A 16,444-nucleotide genomic window follows, 5' to 3' on the forward strand; every position below is an offset into this window, starting at 1 on the left:
AAGAGAAGAGAAGAGAAGAGAAGAGAAGAGAAGAGAAGAGAAGAGAAGAGAAGAGAAGAGAAGAGAAGAGAAGAGAAGAGAAGAGAAGAGAAACAAAGCAAAGCAAGCTGATTGGCTTATGCTACATAACGAGTTCCAGGCCAGCATGGGCTCCTCCACGTGGAGAGACTCACTAAAGGTGAAACTACAACCAAGTATTTCAGTAAGAAGCAAACAACCATGAGAATCAGCAAGAACACACACCTAAAATACCTAAGATACAAAAAAATAAAAGGCAAGAAAATGAAAAAGGTATAATTAAAAAGTATGAACAAGAAGAGAGAAACAAAAATACAAGATTAGACTATAAAAAGAAGCAGTATTGAAAATAAATATGACTTCTCAGTTTGGGGACATAACTCAGTTGACAGTGACTGCCTACAACATACTCATGCCTGTAATCTAATTACTTGGGAGATGGAAGTAGGAAGATCAGAAGTTCAAGGTCAGGAGCCGGGCGTGGTGGCGCTCACCTTTAATCCCAGCACTTGGGAGGCAGAGGCAGGCGGATTTCTGAGTTCCAGGCCAGCCTGGTCTACAGAGTGAGTTCTAGGACAGCCAGGGCTATACAGAGAAACCCTGTCTCGAAAAACCAAAAAAAAAAACAAACAAACAAACCAGAAGTTCAAGGTCAACTCAGCCAGTTTACAAAGACCAGGCTAATAAGACAATTCAGCAGGAAATGTATTTGCTGATTAAAAACCTAATTTCCATCTCCAACTCCAGGCCATACTTCACAGAAGGATAGAACCAACTCCTGTAAGCTCTCCTCCACAAATGAACTGTAGTATGCGTGCATGTGCACATGTGCATACACACTAAATTAATCAAAAATGAAAAAAAAAGAAGGGAAGAAAAGGACAACAAATTTGGCTTCTCAAAGTAAACAATAATGAATACTAAGTGTTAAAATAGGTTAAAAAGACACATTAACCAAAATAGTAAGCTATAAAAGAGATCTAAGGGAAACAGTCATTAACTGTTGAGGTTTGGTCTGTTGTTATATATTGTAATGTTAAATTCTGTATCCCAAGTGCAAACTTTGCCTCTTAATTTAAAACTACTGGCAGAACCGGGCGGTGATGGCGCATGCCTTTAATCCCAGTACTTGGGAGGCAGAGGCAGGTGGATTTCTGAGTTTGAGGCCAGCCTGGTCTACAGAGTGAGTTCCAGGACAGCCAGGGCTAAACGGAAAAACCCTGCCTCGAAAAACCAAAAAAACAAAACAAAACAAAACTACTGGTTGAATAAAAATGGCTTACTAGAGAGATTACTAGAGGTAGGCAGGTTTTCGGTTACCTGGTTGGGGGGCACAGGTAGAGGGGAGAAGAGCACAGAAAAGAAGAGGAAGCCACCATGAGAGGATATGGACCACGAGCACATGACCGGGAGGAACAGCAAGTATTTGGGGCACACTGCTGGTACAGTAGGCAGTCCAGCAGTTAAGAAAGTAGATTAGGGATCACCCCCCATAATTAAATATGTCAAAGCAAATAATATAACCACAGTCTGAGTCTCGCTCATTTGTAAGCTGGACGGGGATAAGTTTAAATTGGTTCAACTACAATTAACAAAGCCCAAGAATATAAGAATCTGTATTACAAATGAGAACTTAACATAAATGGAAGAGGCATTCATGGTGCCACACAACTGTAATCTCAGCACTTCTGAGGCTAAGAAAAGAGAATTTCAAGTTTGAGGCTACCCTGGGGTACAAGTTAGACAACCCCTAAAACAAAATGGGTAACAATCACAAAACAGAATCCTAATAGAAGTTTAGAAGGAAAGAATTTTAGAATGAAAGATGAAACTGGAGATAGTTCAGTAGTTAAAAGTACTTACTGCTTTTACAAGAGTTTGGCTCCCAGCACCTACATCAGGCAGCTCACAAATGTAACTCTAGCTCTGTATTTGACACCTCTACAGGCCTCCATGGGCATCCTCACACACAAGTTCATGCACATGCCTGTGTGTGCACACATGAATTATTTTTAAAAACTAAAGACAGGCAATATTAGAGGAGACACAGGAAAACAAACTCTTGAACTCTGAAAATAATGAGCTTCTAGAATACACATATACATAATCCAAACAGTTAAGAACAAATCTACATTTAGGAGTGCCCCAATAAACCTACATAATATAAAAAAGAAATCTTATAAGCAACCAAATTATAACCTAATTATGTACAAATGAATAACAATGAAATGTGTCTCTGCTAATAGAAGGCAAGAACCCAGGCTTAACCATCAAAGTCCTAAAGATCTGTCAACCCAAGCAAACTACTGTTCAATACTAAGTGAATGCCAGGTTTGGCGGCTCACATCTTTCATCCCAGCCCTCAGATAGGCTGAAGCATTCAATTTTTGCAAGTGATAGATAATTATATATAATTATATATACATACGTATGTATGTCTGTACTTCACAATACAAATAACTAGAAAGCAGGTAAAGGCACTTGCCACCTTGCCTGATTATCTATGTCTGATCCTACGGTACCACTTGGTAAAAGGCAAGAACCAGGTTGTCCTGTGACCTCTACACATGGACCATCGTGTGTACATGCACATACACATAAACTTGCATACACATAAATGTAAAAAATAATTGAAAAATATAAATAACCTATAAGTTGAGAAATAAGCCGTGGGCAGTAGTGCAGGCCTGTACACCCAGCACTCAGGAGGCAGAGGCAGGAGAACAGCTTGGAGTTCCAGGCCAGCCTGATCTACACAGCAAGTTCTAGCTCAGTCAATGCTTCACAATGAGATACTGTCTCTAAGAGGAAGTAGAGGGGGCTTACCAACCTGGAAGTGAAGCAGGATACTTAAAAAGTATACTCTTTGCATATACTTCCTCTGACACAGGATCGAACGAAAGAGGAGACATGGGAGGCAAAAGATCTACAGCCTTAAAACACAGAATTCACAATATTAAATAAACACATGCACAAACAACCATAATCATCTACAAGTGAATTTTCTCCCTAACAATAAATTACCAAACATTTATCCTGTGACTATTTGTATGTATTATGTTTTGCCTGCATATGCATCTGTATACTATATGTGTGCCTGGTTTCCCACAGAAGCCAGAAGATGGCGTCAGATACCTTAGGATTGCGTTTTACCTGGTTATGAGCCACCATGTGGGCTAGGAATTAAATCCTAGTCTTCTTGGAAGAGCAGCCAATGGGCTTACCTGATAAACCACTTCTTCAGCCCCTGCAAACATTTTTTTTTAAATAAAATACCATATTTGCATGTTTCAAATTTTACTTAATAGTATTCTTTTTAGCCTCTGAATGTAAAATGAATAACTATAGATGACAGCAGCTTGATGAAAAACTATTATGAAATTATTACATCTTTAAACAGTTCAACTGCACAGTAACACATACCTATAATCCTAGTGCTTCAGCTACATACATTCCAGATCAGCCTAGCATACATACATATCTACACAACAGGTACCTGTCTCTAAAAAGCCATTAGGCCCAAGCATGGTGGCAAAGTGTTACAATCCTAACATCTGGGAGCAGATGCAGGAAAATCAGCAGTTCATATTCATCATAGACTACATATCAAGTTTAAGGCAAATCTGGGATACAAGAAACTGTCTCAAAACAAAAAAAAATAACTTGGGCAATGAGCTGGCTCAACAGGTAGTAACACTTGCCAAGAACACAGGTTGAAGGAAAAAATAGACTCCATAAAAATCAATCACATGCACCATGGCACGTGTGTGCTACCCCACCCCATCATACACACAATATATACAATGAAGTATATATAATATGTATACACACATATGTACACACACACATAGATACACTCACATTTCTAAGTTACTGTAGCATTATAAATTAAAAGATTGTTAAAACTTAAAGACAGAATTGCAGAAAATTAATGTCTTCTCCAAAACACAAGTCTGTTACTTACTGCAGGCCCGTCTTTAATTAGTCTGGAAGGAGACACGCCAAGAAAGCCTTTCCACTTCATATGCCACTTTCCCTCCTTGTCAACAATAGACTGTCTTACTGCAGTGACGGTCTCTTTTACTTTATGCCTGTGATATCATAAGAAATACTGTATTTGAAGGACAAATAGAAATATAGCATAATTTAAGACAACAGTACTAGGGCAGAGAAGGATTAACAAAGATTAACCATTAGATTACATATAAATTTAACAAGTGACTCTTCAGAACTTAAAATACACTTTTTCTCCTTTTAAAACAAAAAGCAATCATATACCTACTACTCCACTTAAATATCAGTATGTCTTAACTTATTCACCAAAGTTGAAGAATTTAATACTTCTGCTGAGAAAACCACACTACCAATCACATAGTATAATAAACAAAAGAGTGTTCTATGTACCTCATATGCTTCATATATGATAATCTTTCCCTCTGAAATTTGGTTTCTTTTTCAAGGTAGTGGAGGTCTACTGTCAATCTTGCTTGGCCAGCCTTAGAGTGTTCGTATTTCATTATTTTCAAGACTTCATTTAACAACTGAATAATTGTTAAGAGGTTCAATTTTCCAGCCTCATAAACATTTCCTATCTGCAACTAAAGATTCAGAAGTGGGGGGAGAAAAAGCAAAGATCGGTATGTTCTTATGGGAATAAACTTATATATTGATGTCTTTTACTATTATAGCATTACCTTAAGAAAGCGTGGGGAGAAAAAAAATCAATAATCACCCAAACATAAAACTATGTCCTAATTTCAATCCTATAAAAACTGTCAAAGAATTCACACATTACTCTTAGATCATATAAAAGGGTAAAAATTTAGTAAAAAATAGATAAATAAATAAATAAATAAATAAATAAATAAATAAATAAAAGAAAAAGAGGGGCTGGAGAGATGTTCAGCAGTTAGTTAAAATCATTTGGTGCTCCATGTTTAGTTACAAAAGCTTACAATTGTCTTCTAACAGATACAGCCCTCTTCTGCCCATCTATGAATACCAGTACACATGTGGCACACATACATACACACACAAACACACATACACAGAGGTAAGCACTCATATAAAAGTAAATCAATCTTTTCTTGTTTTGTTTTGTTTTGTTGGTTTTTTTCGAGACAGGGTTTCTCTGTATAGCCCTGGCTGTCCTGGAACTCACTTTGTAGACCAGGCTGGCCTCGAACTCAGAAATCTACCTGCCTCTGCCGAGTGCTGGGATTAAAGGTGTGTGCCACAACGCCTGGCCAATCTTTTAATAGCCTAAATATAAAGAGCAGATTTGAAAACAAAGCAAAAAAAAAAAAAACCACTGTTTTTTTTTTTTTTCTTTGAGACAGGTTCTTACTATGTAGCCCAGCTGATCTATAACTTAATATGTCAACCAAGCTGGCCCTGCACTCAGAGATCTGCCTGCTCTATCAAGTGACAAATTTATTTAACAAGTTACACATGCCATCTATCCTAATACAAACAAACCAAAAAAAAAACAAACAAACAAACAAACAAACAAAGAACAAAGCAAAGAGGCATGGGCCGATGAGAGTACTCAGCCCTCATACAGTGTCTGCACAAGTAAAGTAAAGCAAGAGGCCCCCGTTACCTGTGGGACCAGGAAAAAGTAAAAGGGGGAGTTGTGGGACCGTGAAAGGCAGCCTGGTTTTTTTGGTTTGGTTTGGTTTTTTTGGTTGAACGAAGCTTGCTCCGGAGACCCAGTAGGAAACTACAAGGGATGGAACAGTAAGCCATGTTCCCAAAGACAGGTGTCCAGGTGCCTGACACCACAGAGCCCCCAACTCCATAACTATGACTATCAGTCACACAGACAAAGCCCCCCCCCCCCTAAGCTCCCGGCACTCTGGCTAGACTCTGCCCGCACAGTTACCTGACAATAGTCAGGTATTCTCCCCCCCACAGCTACCCTGCAACAAGATACCCTAGCCCACTATAAAAGGGGCTGCTTGACCCCCCTCCCCCCATTTCTTTAGCTCTCACCATTCTTACTCTCATCTCTAGATCTCCTTTTCACCCTCCCTTCCCCCCCTTCTCTCCACATGGCCATGGCCGGCCCCTCACTTTCTTTTACTTACTTTCTTTCTCTTGTCTTTCTATAATAAAGCTCTAAAACCATAGACTATCTCTGCTCATCAAGGCCTGCCATTCAAGCACGAATGACAGGATAGGCTTTCCGTGTCTAACCCGCTGGAAGGCCTTCCTGTGATCTAGCCACAGACCAGACCAAAGACTCTCACCTGCGTGGGAACCACCCAGCACCTCCTCTCTCCCTGCCCTCTCCTCTCTTTGGCCCCGAGGCTAGCCAAGCCACCCACAGAGTCCCCACTTTGTTCTCAGCTCTTCTGTGTCCAGTGGAGTCTGGGATGCCCAAGACTGAGAACCTGTTATCTCTGGCCTTCGTGAGGCCCAGGGACCTTGGACTGCCCCCTGTCCACCCCCCACAGGCTGGGGTCCGTGGCTTCCCACAGCCAGACACCCAAGGCCGAGTGGAAAGCATACAAAAGTCCTCCCCCATCTGCCTGCCCAGAGAACTGGGACTCTAGCGGGAACTCTGTGGGACACGTGTTTTCTCCCATCCCTTTATTCCCCCACACCCGCTGCCCTACAATTACCCACATAAAAACTGAATATGGTGGCATGTACATATAATCCCAGCACTGGCAAAGTAGAGACAGGAAGATCCCTAGATTTTTTTCCTACCCTATTAGCAAGCCCCAGGTCCCAGTAAGAGACCCTGTCTCAAAAAACACACCTTTGATCCCAGCACTCAGAAGACAAAGACAGGCGCATCACTATGAGTTCAAGGCCAGCCTAGTTTACATAGTTACTTCTAAGCCTGCCAGAGCTACAGAGCTAAAACAAGGAGACAGTATCTCAAACAAAACAAAACAAAAAAATATTAATAGTGATTTTCTCTAAAGACATCACTTCCTGCCTTATCTGTATTCTTATACATAATTTATGTCTTTTCTTTCTTTTTTTTTTTTTAAGATTTATTTATTTATTATATTTAAGTACACTGTAGCTGTCTTCAGACACTCCAGAAGAGGGCGTCAGATCTTGTTACAGATGGTTGTGAGCCACCATGTGGTTGCTGGGATTTGAACTCTGGACCTTCTGAAGAGCAGTCGGGTGCTCTTACCAACTGAGCCATCTCACCAGCCCAATTTATGTCTTTTCTGTTACCTGCCTACACCCTATAGGAATCTGAATTCATACATCTTTTACTGTTATATACTGTGAATTTGATGCACATATAATGTATCTTAAAGTGAAATCTCTTCACAAAATATTTTATCTATGTACCTTCTATATACTACAGTCCATACCTGATATGTGTGTACCAAGTAAACTGTGCATACTAAGGAAAAAGTAAGTAAGCCATACAATTAAATGTTCCAAATGAAGATAGAAATGAAGGTAGAGGGTGCTTTGGTTAAAGAAGAAAGGCTTGAAATACCAGTTTAGTAACACTGTATAGGGACCAGATGTTATGGTGTATGTCTTTAGTCTCAACACTCAGGAGGCTGAGGCAAGTGGATCTCTGTGAATTCAAAGGTCAACCTGGTTTATGATGCTAGTTCCAGGCTGTTCAGAAACATACAATGAGAATCTGTTTGAAAAATAAAATAAATAAAATTACTGATGGGAAGCTATTAAAATCACGGCACTTGTGAAACAAAGGCAGGCCAATCTATGTGAGTTTGAGGTCAGCCTGTAGCAAGTTCCAGCACAGCCAAGGCTACATAGAAAGATCAGACCCTGTCTCAAAACAACAACAAAAACAAAAACAAACACGGAAAATTTAGATTGCGGAGAGAGGGATGAGAAGAAAAAACTAGGGCCAGCACTCTGAAAACCCACAAGGAAAACTGAGGTATTGCCATCACAGAGCTAACGGAGGTAAAGCATTCACAAGGACTACTTAAGAGTGTCAAGATGAAAGTGAGACAAAAAGGGTAAGGGAAACAATTTAGGAAAATCTCCCCCATGGCTTGTTTTCCAAAGTCAAGTACTGAAGAGCAGAAGCCTTCCAAAAGAAGACTTGTAAAGTAACTCAGCAAGGTTCGTGAATGAAGAGTGCCCCGTCACACTCTGCTTAAAAATAAATAAGAAAAAGCCAGAACATACAGACTTTATAAAAAGGCCTTCTAGAATCCAAGTGTGGTGGAGCACCCCTTTAATCCCAGAACTCAGAAGGCAGAGGTAGGCCTAGTCTATAAATCCAGATTTAGACCTGCCAACACTACATAGTTGATTCAGTCATAAGAAAAAACAAAGAAAGAAAGAAACACAAAGATGGAGCCTACAATCTCAGCACTGAGGAGGCTAAGGCAGGGGGAAATATATAAAGGACTAATACAAAGAGTTGAAATGGCTCAGTGGATAAAGACAATTGTCACCAAGTCTGGCAAACTGAGTTCTGCCCCGTAACACACATGAAGAAGAAAACAGACTCCCATAAATTGTTCTCTGACCTCTAAATACATACCATGGCATGAGTGTACTCACACACAAATAAAATGTAAAGAATCAATACAGTACTATCTTCATACTAAGCAATGTTAACCTTTCTATACTATAGGAAACTGTACAAGGTAGAAGAGATGACAAAAGCAAATGGATACCAACGCACACACCTCTGACAGGCCCTCTAGGAAGAGTCCACTAGAGATTAATGGCGAATACAAATGCTTGAAGCATGTGTGGGAAATCGCTAAGATGATAGACAATATAAAAAGCAGTGACGGTGTTTTCACATGTTCCCTTTACAGCAAAACTTACCTGACATATCTGCTCCTCAAGTCTGTCAAGTAAGAGCCTTGGAATATTAACAGCAACATTAGCTCCATCCAAAACATACTGGTTGACAAAGCCAAAGAGCGAACTAATAACGTCTCTCTCCTTTTCCACAACCACGAGTGTCTCATTCACCGAAGCCCACAAAGACCGAACCTTCAAACACAAAACAAAATATAAAATCCACACATAACATATGCCTATACTAAGAAAATTTTGGCGTATTTATCCCCTAATAATGAAATACAGCTGATGAGAAAATTAAGTAAGTGCATCACTAAGTAACCTCGGCTGGCAAAGAAATGGCTTAGACAACACTAACCTCTAACTCCTAAGATCAGCCTGCCTCTGCCTCTCTACCTCTGCCCCTCTGCCCCTCTGCCCCTCTGTCCCTGCCTCTCGAGTGCTAAGATTAAAGGCTTGTACCATCACAGTTGAGCTAAAGAACTTCTTAGGAAGAATACAGCTTATATAATTTCCAATCAAACTTTGAAATCCTTATTCTATCGTTCCAAAACATGGAAAGCTCAAAAATGAAAAAATTAAATGCCGAGGGGAGGAGAGGGAAGGGGAGGGGAGAAAGCAAGACAAAACAAAACAAATAAAAGATGAAATAAATAGGTAGGATTCAATCAGAAAAAAACTAACAAGAGCAAGCGAGAAAGCCACATGCTTCCTTTTCAAAGCAAAGGAAAAGTGGGTGTACACACTATGGACTTGGTGTCCCTTAAAAGCAATGGAGTGTTTTTTAAAATAATATTTTTTTCAATTTCATTTTTTAACACTTTATTATTGTTTTATGTGTATGAATCTTTTGTCTTCATGTATGCCTATATACCAGATTCACACACTGCTAGCTAAGACCAAAACAGGACATCAGGTTTCCTGGGACAGGAGTTACACATGATTGTGAGAAGCTACGAACCAAACATAGGTCTTCCGGAAAAGCAGTCAATGCTCTTAACCACTGAGCCATCTCTTCTGCTCTTTCCTATGTTTTTTACATAACATTCTGCCCTCATATGCTATAGATTCATTACAGAGAAATTAGAAAAACACAAAAAAAGCAAACCTTTCCATCAATGCCCTACGGTTAACATTTTATCTCCCATGTGTGGCTATGTATATATGTAATCTATATTTTTAAATAGAACTAAAGTTATTATGTATGTTCTTTGTTGCTGTGTCTCACTTAGAATTACATTATCAGGATCTGAAATATACTGATCTAGAAAAATGCAAACATTGATACCCTACAGAGCCATTCACAATAAACATATCCCCTGCTATTAATAAAAAAAAAGTCTCACCTTTTGAATCTTCTCTTGTATATTACTCTTGTCATCATATGGCTCCATTCTAATAAAAAAATTAAATGATTTACTCATAAAAAATTCAAATGGTAATTTTACATCTAAGAAACCAATTGGTCTACAAACTACAAAGGCATTTCAGTTAAAAAATAGTACATCTCCAGCTGTCAACTGAGCGTGGTGGTACAAGCCTTTAATCTGAAGCTCAGTAGGCAGGCGCAGGCAGATCTCTTATCAGTTCAATGTATCATGATCTATATAAAGTGCCAAACCATCCAGGGCTACAAACATAGCGAGATCTGTTTCAAAAACAAAGAACTCAAACAGTACAATAATAATTTTTAGAACTTTATTAAAAGTGAGGGAAAAATGTTCTAGTCCTAGCATGAACAAGTAATGACATATTCTACTTCTATTTTTAGTACTCATCACTTGTAAAATTCAAAATTTAAACTTTATATAAAGTCTATTCCAGCTCTAAAAGTCACTTGCCTTTTAATTTGGTTCTGTAGACTCATGCATTCTGATCTTGCATTTCGTATTTGCTTGACAGACAGACTGTAAGAAACAACAGAAAAGAACATTATTACAACTAACTGGTATGCCCCTCTTGTTTCTTTTATTTTCTTATCTTTACTGTGTTTTAACAGTAAAAATTGAAGGGACTTGAAGCAAGATGCTTCAGAGGGGTAAAGCACTAGCCTCCAAGCCCGAGCCCCTGAGTTCAATACCCAGACCATACAGCAGATGAGAAACAACTTCCAAAACTTGCCCTGACTTCCACTGACACAGTATGAAGCACATACACACAATACGTGCTTATTTTTCCATGTAAAAGTAAAGATTCAACCAAATTCTTGACAGTCTTGACTGTCCCATTTCATGTTGTGACAACAATATACACAGGGAAAAAAAAAAAATCAATAATGATACGTTGAGTAGATAAAACACTATGAACTGGATCATGCCACATGCTTGTAATAGTTGGGAAGTAGAAGCAAGAGGAACACATGTCCAAGGCTGATATATGCGGCAAGGGTCAGGTCAGCCAGGACTTCACAGTGAGACCCTCTCAATTAACCAAAAACAGATAGATAGATAGATAGATAGATAGATAGATAGATAGATAGATAGATAGATGATAGATACACATGAACATATATATATATACATATATATACATATATATATATATATATACATATACATATACATACATAGATGCATTCATACATACATACATACATATACACACAGTTGAAGCTGGCTTTGCTACTTTGTGGGTTCCTCATTTTCCCACCGTTTATCCCTCCAGTTTCACCCCCTATCACTGGAGAGGAGATAAAGAATGAGAGAATGGAAGGAGAGAGAGAATGACAACGATAACAATCACCAACCCCACCATCTCAGGGGCCCTATCGTCTATATAGCCATAATTCCAAACAGCACACAACCACAGAAACTATCTGTAGCTGGCAGAAGCACACTTCTGCTAGAGCACCAGGTAAATCATAGTCAGCCACTGCCGACAGTCCAAAGTAACCCCATAGTCTCAACCTGGGATTAAAATGAAAGCAAATTGTTGTAATATTTCTGTTTTTTTTTTTTTAAAGAAACCAAAATTCCAGAATTCTCACTACATGCAGTAGTCTACTATAAAATGACTAAAATATAGAATATTTGTTGGAAGGTATGAAATATCTACTAAAACTATGAAATAAATATTAAATACAAAAGTTACAAAATGAATATCCAGACCAAAAAAATTCAAACTATAATCAGGACAATTAGAATCCAAAACTATAATTCTAGGGCTAGAGAGATGGCTAAGCACTGAAGAGCACTTGCTTCCCCTCAAGCTCTCTGGTTCAATTCCCAGCACCCATGTGGCTCACAACTGTCTATAACTCCTCTTCCAAGAGAATCAATACCCTCTTCTGGCCTCTGTGAGCAGCAGGTTCCTCTGGTGTACAGACATATGTTCAACCAAAGCACCCATAAACATAAAATAAAAATAATTTTAAAAATTAGCCGGGTGTGGTGGTGCATGCCTTTAATCCCAGCACTTGGGAGGCAGAGGCAGGCAGATTTCTGAGTTCAAGGCCAGCCTGGTCTACAAAGTGAGTTCCAGGACAGCCAGGGCTATACAGAGAAACCCTGTCTTGAAAAAAACCGAAAAAAAACAAACAAACAAAAAAAAATTATATAGTTAAAAATGCAATATTAATATCCAAGATTTTGAAGTAGGCATAGATTATTTCTGGTCATATTTATATTGGTGATATTTACTCAAAAAGGAAATAATTTTCTAACTTTAAAATATTACTTACTGTGCATTTTCCTGGTATTTTTGCATAACATAATGTTCTCTTTGCAAAATCTGTAAAAATCTGTTACGTGCTACATGGCTTCTGGCAAGGCACTTGTGCATATCTTGTGGCTTTACATTAAATGTTTCTGCAAAATGTAGAGAATCTATACAGAAGGCAAGATCACAGAAAATGTCACCATGAGATTGTCATACAGGAGAAATGAAAATCAAATAAAATGTATGCCACTATTTTCAAGCAACTCTTCACTTTATTAGTGAGGATGAATGACAATGAATTCATAGTCATATCTGAGGTCAGGTTTTTATCTATATCTTATTATGAACACAGATCAACAATAAGGATAGGATATTCTCTCAGCCTCGGTCCCTACACTACACCTAGAAAAACTTATCCACATCCCAGAATGCTGCACAGAAACCTCCACAATGTCTAACTAGTTGAAGAAAATTCGCTGAATTCAGAAGTCTTCTAAATATTGGAAATCTCAGCTGTATGCTGGGTAAATAAATTAGGGTATTTGTTAGGTATAATAAAAAGCAGTTCTAAAAAGAAAGTTCTGTGAGCTGAGACCCAATGATCCAAAATCAGGGCTAAAGTCTCATTTATGAGTTTTCTTCATTTTTTTGTTTGGTTTGAGTAGTGTTTTAGACAGTCTCACTATGAGTCCAAGCTAGTCTGAAATTTACACTGTAGCCCAGGCTGACCTCAAACTAGCAATCTTCCTGACTCAGCCTCCCAAATGTTAGAATTAAATGTATGCATCACAACACCAGACATGGTCTCCTATGAAGAGACTCATGAAGGAGGCCTAAACTCACTACGCAATAAAACTGGCTATCAACTTGAGCAGCCTGCCTGAACCTTCTAGGGCTTAAATTACAGGTCTGTGTAACCATTTCTGAATCTACAAACCAACTCCAAGCCAGCTAGAGCTACACTCTGGAAGCTGGGGAGATAGCCTCCAGGTGTCGGGATTACAGGCACGTGCCACCATGCTTGCAGCTTCTCTATTTGTGAAGTGTAAAAACAAAACAGAGGGAAGTAATAAAGGCTAAAATACTCAGTTGACCTTCCTATAGAAAATGTACTCCAAACTCTGCACCAGAACATAATAAAGTAACACAAATATTAACAGGCTCATTGTGAGGTTTCCAGTCATAGATGAGTATAATATTAACCAGATGCTTTTTCAGGCAAATGAATGGCTTACCTCATTTTGATCTTGATTTTAAAATTATGAACAATAACAATTTAAGAATAAAAATAAAGAAAGTATAAATAAACTTACTGTTAGATTTTGTTTTAATATATTTAATTGCAACATATCTTGCAAAATGATACATCAGATGAATAAACTTAGGGCCACCAGGAGACATAAGCAATGAGCCAACAACTTGAGGAAAACTAATTCCACATTCAGCCTAGGAAAGACGACAAAAGATGATTCAATCAACAGTACCTGTCACAGTATTAATCGCTCATTTTTAATTTCATTATTTATTTGTGCAGAAGCTTTGTATGTATGCCTGTGTACAGATAGATGCACACACTAACAGCTATGGCCAGCAGAAGCATCAGATCCCCTAGAACTGGAGTTTACTGGAACTAGAGTTTGTGAGCTGCTGCTATGGTTATGTGGGTGCTAGGAATCAAACCTTGGTCCTCTGAAAGAGTAGCCAGTGCTCTAAACCACTGAGCCATCTTTCCAGCCCATCATATGATAATCCTGCAATAGAAGCCACTTGTCAGATCTTCACTGTAGGACAGTGAACCATCAATCCTTCATAGCAGTGGCTTGGAAAAATCCGATTTCCATAGAGGCATGGAAAATAGAAAACAAAGTTTCAGCTAGTTAGTACCTCCAGTCCACTCCTACCATTTTTCAAACCTAAGAAAGTTGGTTAGAGTGTTAGTTATAATCCTAGCACTTAGGGAGAGAAATAAAGTCATTAATTGCTGTGAAAGGTGGCACAGGCTTTTAAACTGAGCACTGAGGCAGAGACAGGTAGAAAGATCTCTAGGAGCTCAAGACCAGCCTGATCTACATATCAATCCCAGGCCAGCTAGAGCTATACTTTGAAGGCTGGGGAGATAGCTCAGTAGATAAAGTACTTATCACATAAGCGAGAGGATGTGTTAAAATTCCCAGAATCCAAAGAGAAGCCAGACAGGCATGGCATCTACTTATAAACCCAGCACTCTGTGAAACAGAATCAATTTTTTTCTGGTGGCAACTTAGCTAGCTAGACAGGCAATAGCAGGCAGGCAGGCTCTAAGTTCAGAAAGAGAACCAGCTTTGGACAGGCATGGTGGCCCACACCTTTAATCCAAGCACTTGGGAGCCAAAGGCAGGCCAATCTTGAGTCCAAGGCCAGCCTGGTCTACAGAGCCTGTTGCAGTATAGCCAGGGCTACACAGAGAAACCTTTCTCAAAAAAACAAAAGAAAAGTATAATCAAGTTAGACATCCAAAATCAACCACGGGCCTAGACACACTCACACATTTCAGTTTTTGAAAAGAATTAACATAGTTTAGTAGTTAGCTGTTCTTGGTTTGATTAGATGGTTTTACTAGGGTGGTGGAACACAAGGCTCACACAGTGTAGGCAAGTGTCCTACCACTGAACTCCATCCTCAGCCTGAGGGATACTTTTGTGTGTTGTGTTTATTTTTATAAGACAGCCTCACTATCACCCTGGCTGGCCTAGAACACACTTCAAAGACCAGGTGAGCCTTAATCTGGATGGCGCCTCTGGCCTCTCTCTGCCTCTCAAGCCCTGAGATTACAGGCATGCATGAAGTTCTTCAAATCTGCATCTTCTATTTTACAAAGGAAATACTTACAGAAATCTCTTTTAACCATTCACAGCAATGTTTCCGGAATTCCATGTCAAGTTTTTGGTCAAATGGAGGCCAGCAATCTCTTGAAAAGATAAGAACAGCAGATTAATGAACACTTCTGTCTTAGCTTGGATTTTATTGCTGTAAAGAGACACCATGACCAAGGCAACTCATATAAAGGAATGCTTTTAGTTGGAGCTGGCTTACAATTTCCTTGGTTCATTATCAAAAGGGAAGCATGGCAGTGTGCAGGCTGACATGGGGGCTAGAGGAGCCTAAAAGTTCTACATCTTCATCTACAGGCAGAAGTGGGGGGGGGGGGGGCCTTCACATGTAGCTTGACCATTTAACACCTCAAGCTCCACCTTCACAGTGACACACTCCTCTAACAAGGCCACACCTCCTCCAATAAGGCCATACCTACTATAATAGTGACATTCCCTATGGCCAAGCATTGTCACATGAATTCATGGGGGCCATTCCTATTCAAACCACCACACCTCCCAAAATACAAACTTAGCACAATTTAAAAAACATCAAATTTGTTCCCCACAGTAGAAACATTAAAGCAAAACAAATTAAACTAGTATTCCTAGACTCATGCCTTGGTCATGGCTAAAGAAATCAGCCTATGAGAAAACAGTTCTTTTTCTTAGGTCAGCATTTATAAGCAGTTCAGTTTATTACAAATTATTATATATTATAGAGATTTGCCAAAAAATAAGGCAGTCTTGGTGCAAGCTTTTAATCCTAGCACGGGGGAGGGAGGGGGGGTTGGCATGTGGAAAACTCTATGATTGCAAAATCTACATAGACAACCAGGCCAGCAAGGGTCAATAGTGAGACCCTAGCTATGGAAAAAAAAGGGGGGGGGGCACTTTACAATTTCCCTATTACTCCCTCAATAATTTTTTTTGTATACTTATTTAAAGAATCACGCTTTGAGCACAATATGATAGTGCATATCTTTAATCCCTGAAGTAAGGAGGAAGAGGCAGGAGCATCTCTGAGAGTTCAAGATCAATCAGGGCTACATAGAGTCCCTAGCTGTCAAAAAACAATTACTTTGTTTGTACTTTAGAATATATAGGGTAGGGCTGGAGAGATGGATCAGCAGTTAAGAGCA

General features: G+C 39.1%; 1 protein-coding gene across 1 annotated transcript in view; it reads right to left on the reverse strand.

The window, feature by feature from the left end:
* Positions 1-16,444, reverse strand: part of Haus6 (HAUS augmin like complex subunit 6) — a 38,227-nt gene that overhangs the window by 15,551 nt on the left and 6,232 nt on the right. Inside the window, exons 3-11 of the mRNA XM_021200150.2 lie at positions 15,322-15,400; positions 13,767-13,899; positions 12,476-12,620; positions 10,638-10,703; positions 10,143-10,191; positions 8,818-8,988; positions 4,423-4,616; positions 3,983-4,109; positions 2,849-2,951 (exon numbers count right to left, since the gene is read on the reverse strand). Of these exons, the coding sequence (XP_021055809.1) occupies positions 2,849-2,951; positions 3,983-4,109; positions 4,423-4,616; positions 8,818-8,988; positions 10,143-10,191; positions 10,638-10,703; positions 12,476-12,620; positions 13,767-13,899; positions 15,322-15,400 (1,067 nt within the window). The remainder of the gene's footprint in view (positions 1-2,848; positions 2,952-3,982; positions 4,110-4,422; positions 4,617-8,817; positions 8,989-10,142; positions 10,192-10,637; positions 10,704-12,475; positions 12,621-13,766; positions 13,900-15,321; positions 15,401-16,444) is intronic.

This window comes from Mus pahari, chromosome 6 (assembly GCF_900095145.1).
Source record: "Mus pahari chromosome 6, PAHARI_EIJ_v1.1, whole genome shotgun sequence".
In the NCBI taxonomy this organism is placed as follows: Eukaryota; Metazoa; Chordata; class Mammalia; order Rodentia; family Muridae; genus Mus; species Mus pahari.